The sequence below is a fragment of the Spea bombifrons genome, chromosome 10 (assembly GCF_027358695.1).
Source record: "Spea bombifrons isolate aSpeBom1 chromosome 10, aSpeBom1.2.pri, whole genome shotgun sequence".
Classification (NCBI taxonomy): Eukaryota; Metazoa; Chordata; class Amphibia; order Anura; family Pelobatidae; genus Spea; species Spea bombifrons.
Genome location: NC_071096.1, coordinates 1,315,043 through 1,331,217, shown reverse-complemented (window position 1 = coordinate 1,331,217; position 16,175 = coordinate 1,315,043). Strand labels below are relative to the sequence as shown.

The window sequence follows — 16,175 nt, the reverse complement described above, 5'->3', positions numbered from 1 at the left end:
GACGTTCCAACCGGAGCAAAAGGAGGGGTAAAAGGGGGTAACCGTGAACTGAATATATATATATATATATATATATATATATTGTAGCTTCTACACCAGTAATAAGTTATTAAGAAGGTGAATTATTTCATGTTTAACCCTTTACTCCTCAGGTATTTGCACAACGGATCCTTTGCGAACAGCCTTGCAACCTCTTATACACCTGCCAACTGCCCTGATTTTGCCAGGACTTCTGCCCTGATAGCCTTCCCTTCCCATCAACGTCCTGGCGTTCCCGCGGATCGGGGGGGGTCAGGTTCGGGAGGCCGGATTTCGCACCGTTGCCAAGCGTTAATTAGAACGTACGATGAATCTTGCATTCCATCTGCGCCGTTTAGGAAGCGCTCCCTATCGCGGCCGCAGCCAATCAGATGCTTCTGTATAGACTCCTATTTTCGGCGTGTGTATAATTAGCCGTCTCTTTAGGTGACTGTTGCTTTGCGTGCAGCTGCGAGACAGACGACGTCACGCGAAAGAACTGCCCCAGAATAAAGATGGGGTACGAAGCTTCACGCCCTCCCCGGATTCCTCAAAGGGTCTCGTTAAAATGTTTTGGGGGGGTTTTAAGCCAAAAACAAAAGGAATTTAGCAAAAGGCGTACAGAATCGTACGGATTCTGCCACTGGTTGGACCGCTCTGTTGGTTGCTATGGTGATAAGACTACGTTCTAAAACTTTGCGTCAGAACTTTTTTATAAATAAATCTCTCCCCCGGGGCGCTCGAGGATCGCAGAACCGCGGAGTCTTCCTAACGCTCGCTAATGGTTTTGCCTCTTCTTATTATTAATTATTATTATTATTAATTAAAAGGATGTAAGCTGCCGGCTTTGTGCTGTGATGTCACTGAGCTGACGATATACTCCTTACTGACAGCAGGACTGAGAAATGGCGAGCCCCCCCGTGTTTATTCCTCGTGATGCGCGTCGGCTCAGCCCCCCCCCCGCTGCGTTTTGTTATCGCCGCCTGAAATAGATTTTTTCATTGACTTTTTGACGCGTTTGTTTTTAGCCGAGGTGTTGAGGGGGAAGCGGAGTCGTAAAGACAGCTTCCGAGCGTCACGCGTTAGGGAGTCGTATAGAAGCCGCGGGGCAGCACGTTAGTATTATATGAGCGGTAACCCCGCAGAGAGGCTTTGGTGATCGCCGGACCAATGCTGGGTTTCCTCCGGCAAAGGATGAGGGACAGAAATTAGGGGTTACATACAGAACCTGCCAGCAGATCGGCCCTCATCCGGCCCCCGTCTAGTCGCCCGTTTCTCCTGCTGTAAAGACTCAAACCTTAATCAGTTGCTGGTCTCGTCTTATATTCAGGAGCCGTATGTCTATCCCATGCATGTTTAATCCCCTCACTGTATTACCCTCTACCACTTCTGCTGGGAGGCTGTTCCACTTATCTACCACCCCGTCAGTAAAGTAAAACTTCCTTACACTACAAAAGCAACTGTTAAACACTTGGGTTGGCCTTTCGATTAATTTTAGAGATTTCATGACCCGTGGCTGAGTGTGATGAGCAGAGGTCCGGATAATGGTGGGCTCCCGTTTAACCCTCACACAGACTCGGTGCACACAGGTCTGTCCCCGGCACGTGTAGGATGCAACTCCCATCTAGCCAGCCGGATTGCCGGAGACCCTCCTCCGTGACTTCCATGTAAGAAGGAAATTCCCATGATGCTCAGCCAGCCGGGGAGTTCCCTTCCCACCGTCACACATTCCTCTGGATATTATATGTACCGGGAGTGCGGCTCCCATCATGCAGATCCAGCTGGGGAGGCAGAATTCCCTAACCCTGATCAAACATAACTCACATTACGCTCAGCCAGCTGATACTCTGTCAGCGTGACCCCCAAGAACCTCAGCCAGCCTCCTCTCCCTTTATTAACGCAGGCTGCGCTCAGACTACAGGTCCCATGGTGCTCCGCGGCGGGGCCAGAAGTGACGCGCGGCGGGGGGAGGTGTTTCCGGGCTCTGGACACTCTCCTTCCTTTCGCGCCGGCGGCTGCTCCATGTGCAGAGCTCGGCACTAGGCTGACCCCTTGACAGACATGGACCCCGCCCGCCTGATCGAGGCCCTTCGGGGCACCATGGACCCGGGCCTGCGGGAGGCGGCCGAGAGACAGCTCAACGAGGTGAGAGGGCCACATGGCGGCGGTAGCTGGGGCCCCGCGTGAGCAACTGTCGGACTGTGTGACGTCACTCACACAGGCCTGCTTCATGTGCTGTTGCGTGACGTACCGCAGGCCCAAAGTGTGTTCTGGAATGGGAGCCCCTGGGTAGGAAATTGTAGGGACTGGTGGGAGCCCCTGGGCAATGAAGTGGAGGGACTGGTGGGAGCCCCTGGGCAGGGAGGTGGAAGGACAGGGTGGGGGGCTTTAAAGGGCTGACTTGGTGCCGCATATTTCATATTCCCTGTGTATATAACTAAGTCCCGCTAACCATCCTCATAGCAAAGTGCTTGTCTGCACCCTGTGATGGGGCCCTAGGTGGGTGTCAGAATGTGTGCCCTGTGTCAGGGGCCTGGGATGTGATGCCCTGGGGCGGATGTCAGGAGCCCGGGATGTGATGCCCTGGGGCGGGTGTCAGGGGCCCGGGATGTGATGCCCTGGGGCGGGTGTCAGGGGCCCGGGATGTGATGCCCTGGGGCGGGTGTCAGGCGCCGGGGATGTGATGCCCTGGGGCGAGTGTCAGGCGCCGGGGATGTGATGCCCTGCGGCGGGTGTCAGGGGCCGGGGGTTATGTGCCGGGGCCTCTGACCACTTCCTGCTTATTTCTGGGAACAGATGTTCTTGGCGTGAAGTTCTCTTTCTGTCTCGTAAAGTGACAGAACCGACGCGTCCGCGGCTCAGAGCGCGGAACCTTTACCCAGACAGCTGTGTCCTGCGCACAGAACCACAGAGACCCCCGGCCCATCAGCATTCTGCGGCTAGCGGGATATCCGGCGTGTGAAAAGCCCACAATACCCAGACGCTTCAGATGAGCGGCGGGTACATGGATACGTTTAAACAGCGTAACCGGGTGACATCCGCAGCTACAGGCGTTCATATAAATGTTAATTTATATTAATAACTCCTGAAAAGTGGCATCTTGTGCCCAAAGCAGTTATCTGTTATGCATCGTATCAATCTGCTGGGGGGCTTTTTAACCCTCTTATACGAGTCCTGTTACAGCCACATGCCACTCTCCAGCACAGCACTGGAAGGGTTAAGCCCACCGCTAGGGTGAAGCATCCCAGAGCAGGGCAGGGACTGTCTCTCCTCCCCTCTCGCCCTCCTCCTGTTAGTCATTTCCTACTGCAAAGATCTCTGGGCCTGAGCGGACGGCTCAGCCGGGAGTCGGATGACTCTCCAGGATCCGCTGCTGCTGGAGGGAGGGGGGGTCATGGAGTCTGGTCTGGGGGCACTTTATAGATGCAGAAGTGGAGGCTTCAGATACTCATCGCACAATGAATGTAACACGTGTAAAACAAATCACCAATCACGGGCCCCGGCACAGACCGCACTGTATTCATCCAATCGCATTCTCTCTTTAAATTTCGGTTGTGAGAAGTTTAACCGTTTAGCTCATTGCATTCATTCCCCAGAATGTAAAAGAAATAAAGCGCGTCTCACGGACGGACCGGTCAATGCTGTCTTCTTTGGGCGGAACAGCATTGTGGGAGTTGTAGTTCTTGTGGTGTTGGGGAGGTGTCGGTAAACCACACAAGATAATTGCGGAGGTTGGGGGTCTCTGTCTGGACCCCGCTTACACCTTTTATGCAAAGCCCTGGTTACGTAAGAAGGCTTTCTGCCTGAAACGTTACGTTAGGTTGGAGAAAGACGCAAGTTAAACCTTTACTTCTCTAAAACGATGATGTAATATCCCTCTATCGTAAAACATATTCCTATGGTATCCAGAAATGTGCGATATGATGTGACGTGCGTTAGTAGCCATCTTTACGAGCCAAACTTCCTGGCTGTCCGTGGTCTACAGGGACGGTTTGCCCCGAGCGTCCGGCTCCCCCTGTGCTGTATACAGAGAGTGTTCATAAATGTGTGAAGCTGGGCAGAAAGGCTAACAGTCTAAGGGCGAGTCTTACCCCAACCCCGGGACCTGCCAAGCCCCCCCCCTCCTTTAATATGGGGACCCTGGGTAGAGGGTCAGTCAATAAAGCTGGGTGGGCGTCTCTTAAGATCATGTGATCTGTGGAGCCGTAGCACTCGGCTGTTTTCTTTGCCTTTTTGGGGAATGATTCTCTCCGGCCGTAAGATTTCCTTTTCTGTGTATCTGCCGCTGGATTAAGGGGCAGATAACGAGGGCCGCAGCCGATCGGCGGAGCGACTGGCCGGATCCTCGGCTTCCTTCACTTCTGTCTGAGTTCTCTGCACGGCGACCCTGTCCAGGTCTGCCTCAGATGACGTCGGTCAGAAGGAATGAAGCGCGGTTCTGAGATCCTGGTTCCTCGGCACGGCCTCTCTGCCTGGTTTGGTCCTAAATTGCTGTTTAGGCTCAAACTATACACAGCCAACGCAGTAGGGTGCATGGTAACGACTACCCTCACGCGTCTATTCTAATTAACCCTTTCGACCTACAATGGTTTCCGTTCATGTTTCATGGGTAAAAAAAAATTAAAAAGTTGCAAAGTTTTTGGGTTTTTTTGCTTCGGAGTCTGTGGTTTTGCCCCCACGTGTATGTCTGGAAAGCTCTTCAGCTTGTCCTGCGCAGCTGTCTGCCGCTCTGGGTGATCCCTCGCCAGCTCATTCCTCGTAGATAGCGCCCTGCCGGCTGTCGGGGTCACCGTGAGAGCAGAGAAGCCGTTTCCCTGAAATGCAAATCATGACATGTGAGTGAACGGCATCGTCTTGTGGCTGGAAGCCGCGCCAGCTCATGTTTACTGCCGAGCGCGCCGCTCCACGTGCTCCTCGGTTCCCAGAGCTCGGCGTTTGGAATGTCCCAGTCAACAAAATAGGGGGGAAAACAAGGGACTTTAAAAAGGGGGGGCTCCAACGGTTCTGCAGAAGTGGAAAACTCCCGATGTGAAGGGTTAGAGGCCGTGGTGTCTTAGCACAGACTGGATTCCTTCATGGATGGCTGGCCTCTGTGCTACGAACCAAACCGTCCGCCGGCTCCCAGCCTCCTAATCGTCGGGGTTTTGTGGCATTGTGTGCCGCCGGCTGACGTGCGGTTTCCTGAAACGTGCTTCGTGATGAGTCAGCTCGGCCGACCTCCCGTGGCCCTGCAGCGAGTTTGCCTGATGTGCCGCTTCCGAGCTTCATTCAAAATATTCAAATATAATCATTTCAGCCTTATTTATAAATCTTAAAACTCATTCGCGTGACACGCGGCGTTCTGGTTACAGAAAGTGTCACAAAGTTCTACTAAGATCAGAGTAACAATTTCAGAATGTTTCCAGGTGTCGTTGTGGGGGGGATCGGTGTAAATGAAGCCCACCAGGGCGCTGCACTTTGCTTTCTAATTACTTCTGTTTCTGTTTTAGTCCCATAAGATTGTAAACTTCGTGTCAACTCTGCTTCAAATCACCATGTCTGAGCAGCTGGACTTACCAGTAAGGCAGGCAGGTAGGTTCATCGTTCATCCGGGGCGGATTCAGATCTGTCGCTTTTGGGGGTGACTTTGTAATCGTGGAAGGCGGCTGGCGTGGTTCGCGTCGGTTTGGTGAACGAGAGACACGTCCAATGCGTGTCTGTAATGCGGGGGAGCAGACATGTTGGCGGTAAAGCTGCTGGCTTTAATCTGTGTATTGATTTCTTCCTATGAAACCTGCAGGAGTTATTTATTTGAAGAATATGATTACTCAGTACTGGCCGGACCGGGAGGTGACTCCAGGAGAAATGCCCCCTCATATCATTCCGGAGGAGGATCGCCACTTCATCCGTGAAAACATTGTAGAGGCGATAATTCAGTCTCCAGAACTGATTAGGTATGTGCTATTTGGGAGTCCATATTGGTTGGGGCACTTGGCGGAGGGGCATACTCGGCACCCTGTGTGCGTCTTTGCAGCGTGTTGCACATCTGTGCAGACAGCGTGGCTTGGGGGGCACACATGAGCAGCCCGCCTGCTTCATTGGGAGGGTGCGCATCGGGTTCTCCGTGGAAAGGCTTATATTTTGTATCCTTCTCTTAACGGTTTTGTTGCTCTTTTCAGAGTTCAGCTCACAACCTGTATCCATCAAATCATTAAACACGATTATCCGAATCGCTGGACCGCGGTCGTGGAGAAGATCGGATTTTACCTGCAGTCCGATAACAGCGCCTGCTGGCTGGGAATCCTCCTCTGTCTTTACCAGCTCGTGAAGAACTATGAGTAAGACCCCAGAACGCAGTCCCTCGTGACTGTGGCATGTTCATAGTAAAGTGATTTGTGGGGTTGGCACCTGGCACCGATCCGGTTTACCCAATGATTTGAGGAACAGATAAACCCGGTGATCTCCTTTGGCGCATGTTAGGAGAATTCTTACGCGTTGTGCCAGGTCTGCTAAGGCACGTCCAGTTTACATCTGCCCGAGGGGTCTGACCTCTGCCCCAGTCATCTCTTCTTGTTGCTTTGCCTGATTTGTTACACATTTTAAATCGCAGGTATAAGAAACCAGAGGAGAGAACCCCCCTAATCGTGGCGATGCAGCATTTCCTGCCCATGCTGAAGGACAGATTCATCCAGCTGCTGGCCGACACGTCCGAGCAGTCTGTCCTCATCCAGAAACAGATCTTCAAGATCTTCTACGCGCTTGTCCAGGTAAAGGATCTCCGCAGGCTTGTGTATATCCGTATCTCGAGGGTCCGATCGATGGCGCCATTACCATGACGGTTTAATTTGCTTTCAGTATACTTTGCCGCTGGAGCTGATTAATCAGCAGAACCTGACAGAATGGGTTGAGATTTTGAAGACTGTGGTGGATCGAGACGTACCCGCTGTGAGTATCTGGGGTTCGCAGAAATGTAAAGGGACAATTAATGCTGTTTTGGAACTTCACCCCTAAATGCTTTTTGGTGCGTTGGAACCCGGTTGGAAAAGGCCTCTGAGTTGGTTTTTATCTTCTTGGTAGGAAACCCTCCAGGTTGATGAAGATGACCGTCCAGAATTGCCTTGGTGGAAATGCAAGAAGTGGGCCCTGCATATAATGGCCAGGCTGTTTGAAAGGTATGTGTATGAAGTGCTGATCGTCATGTTGGTTTCCGTGGTAACTGCTCCACATTTAGACCTTTGCATTGACTTGTTTTTTTTGAATATGGCCCATTGTGTGGATAGGTCTGTCCACAGGTTTGGCGTGAGCGACATGCTTAACTCCTGTGTTTCCCCAGGTACGGGAGCCCTGGGAATGTCTCTAAGGAGTATAATGAATTCGCTGAAGTCTTCCTGAAGGCCTTTGCCGTTGGTGTGCAGCAGGTAATAATTGCCAGCGATCCTGCATGGAGGGGTATAAATAGGCATGAGGTGTTTAATCTGGTCCTGTGCGGACCGCTGCCTTACTAAGGAGTTACTAAGCTCCTCTGTTAGGCCGCAGGACAGTGTGCACAGTGTCAGTCTGTGTTACGGGGGGCAGTCGCTTGCGTCCTGCATTCTGGCTGCTCTCCTCATGCGTCGCCTGCGGCCGGAGATCAACACGAGATCATAGTACCGGTCTAGTGACGTCCGTGCGACATCTACACCGCTGGCCGGCCTCCAAACTCTCAGACAGTCCGCCACTACAGCTCAGTTAGATTTCCCACGGGGAGAGAACTTGTCTGCGCTCCAATTTATCGGGGATTTCTTGGTAATTTAACACCGGGGGAACTTCTTGAGCACGTGGGGCTGTTATGATAAATATATATATATGCCAAATCTTAGGAAGGGGGCATTTCACCAAACTCACTAGCGGTATCTGTCTGGCTTCCTTCCATCCATAGGTCTTATTGAAGGTTCTCTACCAGTACAAGGAGAAGCAGTACATGGCCCCCCGCGTCCTGCAGCAAACACTGAACTATCTCAATCAGGGGGTATCGCATGCCGTCACCTGGAAGAACCTGAAACCTCATATCCAGGTGAGTTTAACCCCTTCTGGGTAGTGTTTGTGGATCTTACACTAGATGTTCTAAAGCCTCTGGTGTTAAGGCAGTAGGAGAAGCTGGCTCACGTGGGCTAATGGGTCGTATATCTCTATAAATTGGGTGCCATACTGGTGTTAAGTGTGCTTTGAGCTCTTCGTACGTCCCGATACTAATCTGCTTCTCTCTCGCCCCTTCAGGGAATAATTCAAGATGTTATTTTCCCTCTGATGTGCTACACAGACTCTGACGAAGAGCTGTGGCAGGAAGACCCCTACGAGTACATCCGCATGAAGTTCGGTATGGCGGGTTTTATTTTTTCAGTGTTTGGCTGGAACGTTTCTGTGTTTTGAAGGGCTGCTGGTAACGTTCCTTTGTATTTCTTAGATGTGTTTGAGGATTTTATTTCGCCAACCACTGCTGCCCAGACCCTGCTATTCACAGCCTGCAGTAAGAGGAAGGAGGTAAGGTTTGATCTTCTGCCCCGCTGCTTGTAGCAGAATTGTTTACGCAGAAAGGTTGAGCCGCGAGAGAGGACCGCTTTACTCAGTACTCTGTCACTTTTGCTCTTTTTGTGCAGGTTCTCCAGAAGACTATGGGTTTTTGCTATCAGATCCTCACCGAACCAGGTGCAGATCCTCGGAAGAAAGATGGCGCTCTGCATATGATTGGTTCCTTAGCAGAAATTTTATTGAAGGTTAGGGATATTGTGAAACTTGTTTTGTGTCCCATTGCCCATGGCTCAGGTTCACTGTTTGGTGCGTAGACCTCGTTGATTGACGGTGTTATCTGGTTACTGCCGCCTTATAATGGCGGAGCTTTTGCCTTCAGCTGCCGGTTTATTACGCTTTCCTCTTGTTAGTAGCGTTTCCGAACCTTTCTGTTAGATGCCGGTATATCTGATCGTATAACTGGGGAGTATAATTACAGTCACTAGTATAACAAACCCAACCAGACGGCAGACGATGCAAATACTCACCTGTCTCACATTCTTATTTGTAACACTGGTGTTCTTATCTCTAGAAAAAGATCTACAAAGACCAGATGGAATTTATGCTGCAGAACCACGTGTTCCCTCTATTCAGCAGCGAGCTTGGCTACATGAGAGCCCGGGTAAGATCTAGATGGATGTCCTCCATATGCGATATCGCAGCGGCCGCAGGACAGTGTGCACGGTGTCTGTCTGTGTTACGGGGAGCAGTCGCTTGCGTCCTGCATTCTGGCTGCTCTCTTCACGCGTCGCCTGCGGCCGGAGATCAATAAGAGATCATAGTACCGGTCTAGTGACGTCCGCGCGACATCTACACCGCTGGCCGGCCTCCAAACTCTCAGACATGCGTTACCGAACCTGCCATCCCCTTATTACAGAACGGTATCTGGTATGGTGGCCACACACCTTAAGACATGTCCTATATGTATAAAAACCTTAAAATGTACATTTACGTACGGGATTATATACATTTCTATCCAGCCATGAAGACTCAAAGGTTATTTTCTTTCCTGCGTATTTGTGGAGGATGTAGTTTCGGAGCGTTAATATTCTTCTGCGCTCATGTGTTTTTCGCTCGCTTGCAGGCGTGCTGGGTTCTCCACTACTTCTGTGAGGTGAAGTTCAAAATCGACCAGAATCTGCAGACTGCCTTGGAGCTGACCAGGAGGTGTCTGATCGATGACCGGGAGATGCCCGTTAAAGTGGAGGCTGCCATCGCTCTCCAGGTGCTCATCAGCAATCAGGAAAAAGGTAACATTTCTGTTTGCTGCCGTTTCCTTTATTTTCAAGCATAACCTATTTTTCAAACCAGTTCTTAAGGATCCTCCACCGTACGTGGAGTTAGGGGTTACCCGGCTCTGGTAACATGTGGGGACTTGAGAAAGAAGGTGGACTAATCCCAGTATATATACTGAAAACAATCCTACCTGAACTCCCTGTTAAAAGTAACCTTTATTAATCTTTGGCAAATGAAACCCTAACGCTGTGTAAATATAAAGTCGTGGGTGCCACAAAAAGCAGTAGATCACGAATAAGATGTAAGAAGTATTATTAATTACCTCCGCCATTCTGCCCGACTCTGACCATAGCTTGGCTTTCGGTGGCCCGGTGAGAGCCCGGTCAGTGTCTCTTGGGAATATAGATTCTCACAGGGACTGGGCGACTATTTCTTCCTTTTGTGGATAAGCGGGTTATTTCTTTAGACCTCTGTCTTGAATTAATCTGTGCCGTACGGTATGAGAAGCTCGTCCGCCGCATGCTACCCGTCACTGGAGTGACTGCACATACAGACTGCAGCAGAATACTAACCCATTGGGGTAAAAGTCAGTGTCTTGAATGAATTCCGTTTTTAAATGTGACTTCATGTGGCATGTTTTTTTGGTTTTTTTTCCCCCTAGCCAAGGAGTATATTGCCCCGTTCATCAGGCCTGTGATGCAGGCTTTGCTGCACATTATCAGGGAGACGGAGAATGATGACCTTACCAACGTCATTCAGAAAATGATCTGCGAGTACAGCGTGGAAGTCACTCCGATTGCTGTGGAAATGACACAACATCTGGTGAGTGTTCGGTGCGACTGGTGGACGCGCCGCAGCGTCTCCTGTCTATGCTGCGAGTTGAAATACATTCATGTGTGTAGTCGGAAAGGAAGGGATGATGTAGCTGACTGAGTATTTTCGGTCGTTACACTTGGTAAGTGTAGCAGTCAGTGTTTGTCTTCAGTTAGTGACGTCGGCTGCCGTAACGGCTGAGCTCGGCTAAAGTACCGGACACGGACTGGTCTGCTCTCGGGAGGTAACGGCCATATTATTATATCTTCCAAGGCAATGACTTTCAATCAAGTGATCCAGACCGGGCCAGATGAGGAAGGAAGTGACGACAAAGCTGTGACTGCCATGGGAATCCTTAATACCATCGATACTCTGCTCAGTGTTGTTGAGGACCACAAGGAGGTGAGGACACTTTGCGTTCTGCGCCTGCGCAGTGGTAATGGTGGGACTGTAGGAATAATTAGCAGGATATGAATTCTCGAGAGGGGGAAACAAGTAACCGTCTTCTGTTCTGCGGCCGCTTTTCTTACTTGGGTTTTCTAGATGTGGATTCATTGAGACATTTTCTTTCACAGATTACCCAGCAGTTGGAAGGAATTTGTCTGCAGGTGATTGGAACAGTTCTTCAGCAGCACGTTCTGGGTATGTATGGATGATTCCCCCCCCCCCTCAGTAGACTTGTATGGGGTCCATGTGTCTTGTTCAGCCATAGTCGGTTTAGTCCTCTGTAAAGGGACTTTGGTGGCCGCAGGACAGTGTGCACAGTGTCAGTCTGTGTTATGGGGAGCAGTCGCTTGCGTCTTGCATTCCGGCTGCTCTCCTCACACATCGCCTGTGGCCAGAGATCAACATGAGATCATAGTACCGGTCTAGTGACGTCCGCGCGACATCTACACCGCTGGCCGGCCTCCGAACTCCCAGACATTCACATGCTGTGTGGTAACCTGGCTTGGAAGGTCCAGAGGACGAATGTTCTCTCGGTGGTTTTACTAATCAAGTTCTCCCGCTTGTCCTCCAGAGTTTTACGAGGAGATCTTTTCTCTGGCTCACAGTCTCACCTGCCAGCAGGTGTCGGCCCAGATGTGGCAGCTCTTACCATTGGTTTTTGAGATCTTCCAGCAGGATGGCTTTGACTACTTTACAGGTGCGTCGAATGTCATGTTGCCTTGTGATATACTAAAAAGCCCAACCTCAAGCGTAGGATAATGCGATGTGTTGATTTCTTGGGCTACCAATAGCCGTGTTGCAATACGGGACAAGAGGGCATGAGTAGGGCTGCCATTCTATAAGAAACAACATATACTGCAACGGCCTTCCTGTATGAAGCCATTTTACATGCTGTTCCTTTTAGTTTTGGCTAGTAATTCGAAAGTGTATAAAATCGTGTTTAGGATCTAATTGTTTTTTTTTTCTCCTCTATCTAGACATGATGCCTCTCCTGCACAATTACGTCACGGTGGATACAGACACCCTCCTGTCTGACACAAAGTACCTGGAGATGATTTACAGCATGTGTAAAAAGGTGTGCGTGGAGTCCGATCGATGGCGATGAGGGTCTAAAGGATAACCTTTTTATATTGGGGACTTTCCTCTGGTTTACCATAAAAGCAGTAGGGTGGTGAATGTTGTGTTTAATCCGGGCCATCTCGCTCAGGTACTGACGGGTGTAGCTGGAGAAGACGCTGAATGTCACGCAGCCAAGCTGCTGGAGGTTGTCATCCTTCAGTGTAAAGGCCGCGGCATCGACCAGGTGAGATATAGGAAGGCGCTCTCCCTCTCTTGGTGTTATCACTGCTGTGATGTGTAATAACCTGGAGGTCCAGTGCTGAAAGAGTATGTGCCGCGCTTCTCTATGTTCTAGGTCATTCCGCTGTTTGTGGAGGCTGCGCTGGAGAGGTTGACCAGGGAAGTGAAGACCAGCGAGCTCCGGACCATGTGCCTACAGGTGGCTATTGCAGCCTTGTACTACAGTCCTCCGCTGCTTCTAAACACCCTGGAGAACCTGCGCTTCCCCAACAACGTTGAGCCGGTCACAAACCACTTCATCAAGCAGTGGCTCAATGATGTGGACTGCTTCCTGGGGTAAGTCTGCCTCAGACGTGGCGTACATGCCCCTGTATTTCACACGTGCGGACTGGGGTTGGTTACATTGTAGCAGGTTGTTTCACTGAGCTTAAAACATGTTTCGGCTTCCAGATGTTATCAGTTTGCAGAGATTTCTGACGCATTTGGTTTTTTCCCTTCAGACTGCATGATCGGAAGATCTGCGTACTCGGTTTATGTGCGCTTATCGACCTTGAACAAAGACCCCAGGTGTTAAGCCAGATATCTTCACAAATCTTGCCAGCTTTCCTCCTTTTGTTCAATGGTTTGAAAAGAGCCTACGCCTGCCATGCAGAGCAAGAAAACGACAGCGACGATGACGACGATGGAGAAGATGACGATGAAGCTGGTAATGTCTCTTCTAATGTTCCTTTCTGTTTAAGTCCGCCTTGTAATGCAAACCTCAAAACTTGGACGGAAGTCCCAGTAACGTAATGTGGATCTCTGCAGCAGAGCTGGGAAGCGATGAAGATGACATAGATGAAGAAGGTCAGGAATACCTGGAGATTTTGGCCAAGCAGGCAGGCGAGGATTTGGATGACGATGACTGGGAAGAAGATGACGCGGAGGAAACGGCGCTAGAGGGTTACACGACGCTTATCGATGATGAAGATAACCCTGTTGATGAATATCAGATATTCAAAGCTATTTTTCAGAGTGAGTTCAGCGAATTACATGTCCTACAATAGTCTCGTATCTAAACTCCACATTGGCGGGTTAAATAACTATCCAGATTAATTGGATTAAACTGTTAGATGAGTCTTAACACAGCCTCTACCGAGCTACCCTTACATAGTTATAATTTATTAGGAAAAGCAGTGTTTTGTAGGATATATTCTTGGACTAAAACTATGTAAACTGTGTATCCGATTAGAGCTCCAAGCCGGGGATCCTGAGTGGTATCAGGCTCTTACTCAAGGACTCAATGAAGAACAAGGAAAACAGCTACAGGACATAGCAACGCTGGCAGATCAGAGACGGGCAGCTCACGGTAGGTTAACGGATGTGACGTTTTCTTCTTCTCTACCATTGGCCGGTTTCTGATCCTCATGAGATCCCCGATTTTAATGCCATGTCATGAGATCCCAATGTTCACAGTTTCCACATCAGACATTTCCCGCCATGGACTTTCTGCTATTGGTCCATAACATTTAACTTTCTTTTACTGGTCTTTTCCTTGCAGAATCCAAGATGATCGAGAAACACGGAGGCTACAAGTTTAACGCTCCAGTTGTGCCAAGCTCCTTCAATTTCGGCGGGCCAGCCCCAGGAATGAATTGAGCTTTCTTTTTTTTTCCTGCTAAAGTGTGACTGGTTGTAGTGAGAAAAAAAAAAGCTTGTGTTCCTCCCAGTAGTGGTTCCAGAAACTGGTCCATGTTGTCCGACGCTCACTCTGAACTTATTATGACTTTGCAATTCACCATCAGAATCCGGAAAAGTGTGAGAACGGATCATGCGGCCTGGCCCTGGGACAGCAAACGGGGGTTTATATTTTTCCTTTGACGATAGTAAGAGCTCAACTTCCAAGCTTCAAAAACAGAGGACATCTGAAGCCCGACGCGGAAATATCACGGAGGCAAACGAGACCACAGGCGGCGGGGACTATCTTCCTGTACACGCGAGGGCCGATCTCCATTTTACTTCACCAGTTTTAGTGTACGAGCCGATGCCGTGTATCTTGCCTCAAATGTCAATTCTTTTATTAAGTACGGCCTTCCTAAGGCTCTTCTTTTCCATTTCCGAGTAATACTTGACTGTTCCTAACGTAGAATGTTGGACACTTGTAGCACTACACGAGTAACGAGATGTGTAAACGGCACTTTTATATTGAAAGTAACCCGCTCGCCCCGTGTACAAATTGGCAAACCGTTTGCTGTTTATACGTTGGCAGAAGGGATGACCTGGGGGCAGCCGCCATTAATTTAAGATGAACTTGGCCGCTTTTTGTACCCGGTGACTCTGCGTGGAGGTCACCCTCTGGTTGTGACTTGAATGCGGCTCTGTGAAAAGGCGTTAGGAATATTCATCGCTGCTACAATTGGCAACACCCTCCGTGTCCTTTGTTTTTTCTTTTTTCTTAAAGCTCTTAACGTACGAGTCACATTTGGATACAAAACGGTAACGTAGGCACCGAGATAAACCTTTCTCTTCTGAAGCATGTAAATCGGACATGGAGCTCTTAAAGAGTTTGATTGAAGTGTGTGGATGAAACATCTATATATGCAATCTATTAAAAATAAGATGAATCCGGCTAACGCGCGCCTCCGCCTTCTGTTTGTTAACGTTCATATGTTTTACTCGGTCGGACCCCCGATGGTTTTTTCTTTTCGTGTGGCTGATGGTAAACACGGGTTACTGAAACGTTAAAGTGCCTGTTAAGCGCTTTGTGGTATTGTGTAATTAAAGCTACATTATGACATCACGGTATGCGCTTCAATGCATAAAGCCTGAGACCCCCCCAAGACACAGGGCCGTGATGCGGCTCGATGACACCGTAAAGCCATCACCGTGAGGACGCGGCAATTTGTCACCATATCAGGTTACGTGTTACCCCTTATTCTGTCCCCTCGCGCCGGTACATACTACTGCACAAATTCATCAATGAAAAAATATATACGTATCTCAGACAATTACTTTTTATTCCACTTCCTAAGCTGGAAATGGTTCTGGTGAAAAGTTGTCTTATCACTATAGCAACCTGTGAGATCAGCAGGAAGGTTCAACTGGTTGCTATGGTGACATGCCCAATTTCCATGAGCCTGTCATCCTGTCCCACTTACTAAAAAGCTGGGTTTTCTAGGTCTCCTCACAATGTGCAGAACTTTGCTACAGGATAGGCACATGGTCCCTGCACCTACATAAGTGGAACAGCCTCCCAGCAGAAGTGGTAGAGGCTTATGGCACAGAGAGGAGACCAACAGACTAGATGGGGCGGCAGGTTCTGGGTTTGTACGAGAATGCAGCGGGACCAAGGTGTTTACCCCACAAATGTTCTTTTCTGGATATGAAATAGCGTGGAAGTGCCACGTAGAAAAGAAATGTCTAATCCGTATAAGCTGGGTGAATGTTTCAGTCACAGAGCCCCCGGCCCTTGGGTGAATGTTTCAGTCACAGAGCCCCCTGGCCCATGGGTGAATGTTTCAGTCACAGAGCCCCCTGGCCCCTGGGTGAATGTTTCAGTCACAGAGCCCCCTAGCCCCTGGGTGAATGTTTCAGTCACAGAGCCCCCTGGGTGAATGTTTCAGTCACAGAGCCCCCTGGCCCCTGGGTGAATGTTTCAGTCACAGAGTCCCCGGCCCCTGGGTGAATGTCTCTGTCTCGAACCCTGGGTTAATATTTCAGTCACAAAGCCCCCGGCCCGTGGGTGAATGTTTCAGTCACAGGGCCCCCTGGCCCCTGGGTGAATGTTTCAATCACAGAGCCCCAGGCCCCTGGGTGAATGTTTCAGTCACAGAGCCCCCAGCCTCTGGGTGAATGTT

The 16,175-nt window shown here is 49.8% G+C and overlaps 1 protein-coding gene and 3 non-coding genes across 5 annotated transcripts; all 4 read left to right on the top strand.

The window, feature by feature from the left end:
• Window positions 1-1,984: 1,984 nt before the first annotated feature.
• On the top strand, window positions 1,985-14,951 carry IPO7 (importin 7). 2 transcript variants are annotated; one of them, XM_053448790.1, is made up of 25 exons: window positions 1,985-2,163; window positions 5,508-5,589; window positions 5,798-5,951; window positions 6,177-6,335; window positions 6,608-6,764; window positions 6,853-6,942; window positions 7,075-7,169; window positions 7,331-7,415; window positions 7,916-8,050; window positions 8,254-8,353; window positions 8,441-8,517; window positions 8,634-8,750; window positions 9,077-9,166; window positions 9,629-9,794; window positions 10,442-10,602; window positions 10,867-10,995; window positions 11,169-11,235; window positions 11,612-11,737; window positions 12,018-12,115; window positions 12,248-12,343; window positions 12,455-12,675; window positions 12,840-13,045; window positions 13,150-13,353; window positions 13,571-13,687; window positions 13,880-14,951. In XM_053448790.1, the coding sequence occupies exons 1-25, from the start codon at window positions 2,080-2,082 to the stop codon at window positions 13,975-13,977; spliced, it is 3,114 nt and encodes a 1,037-aa protein (XP_053304765.1). In that variant the 5' UTR covers window positions 1,985-2,079; the 3' UTR covers window positions 13,978-14,951. The 2 variants fall into 2 exon arrangements, with proteins under 2 accessions (XP_053304765.1, XP_053304764.1); XM_053448789.1 differs by having other exon boundaries at window positions 1,986-2,163; window positions 13,147-13,353.
• On the top strand, window positions 7,530-7,709 carry LOC128468079 (small nucleolar RNA SNORA23). The gene has a single exon (XR_008345797.1). It is a non-coding gene; the product is annotated as a small nucleolar RNA SNORA23 (small nucleolar RNA).
• LOC128468080 (small nucleolar RNA SNORA23) lies at window positions 9,212-9,391 on the top strand. The gene has a single exon (XR_008345798.1). It is a non-coding gene; the product is annotated as a small nucleolar RNA SNORA23 (small nucleolar RNA).
• On the top strand, window positions 11,341-11,520 carry LOC128468078 (small nucleolar RNA SNORA23). The gene has a single exon (XR_008345796.1). It is a non-coding gene; the product is annotated as a small nucleolar RNA SNORA23 (small nucleolar RNA).
• Window positions 14,952-16,175: the final 1,224 nt, after the last annotated feature.

Excerpts from the sequence above, each read along its gene's own strand:
- IPO7 (XM_053448789.1), top strand. The coding sequence starts at position 2,080 with ATGGACCCCGCCCGCCTGATCGAGGCCCTTCGGGGCACCATGGACCCG. Across the intron at positions 9,167-9,628 it reads TTGGCTACATGAGAGCCCGG|GCGTGCTGGGTTCTCCACTA; the intron begins GTAAGATCTAGA and ends GCTCGCTTGCAG. Across the intron at positions 9,795-10,441 it reads CATCAGCAATCAGGAAAAAG|CCAAGGAGTATATTGCCCCG; the intron begins GTAACATTTCTG and ends TTTTCCCCCTAG.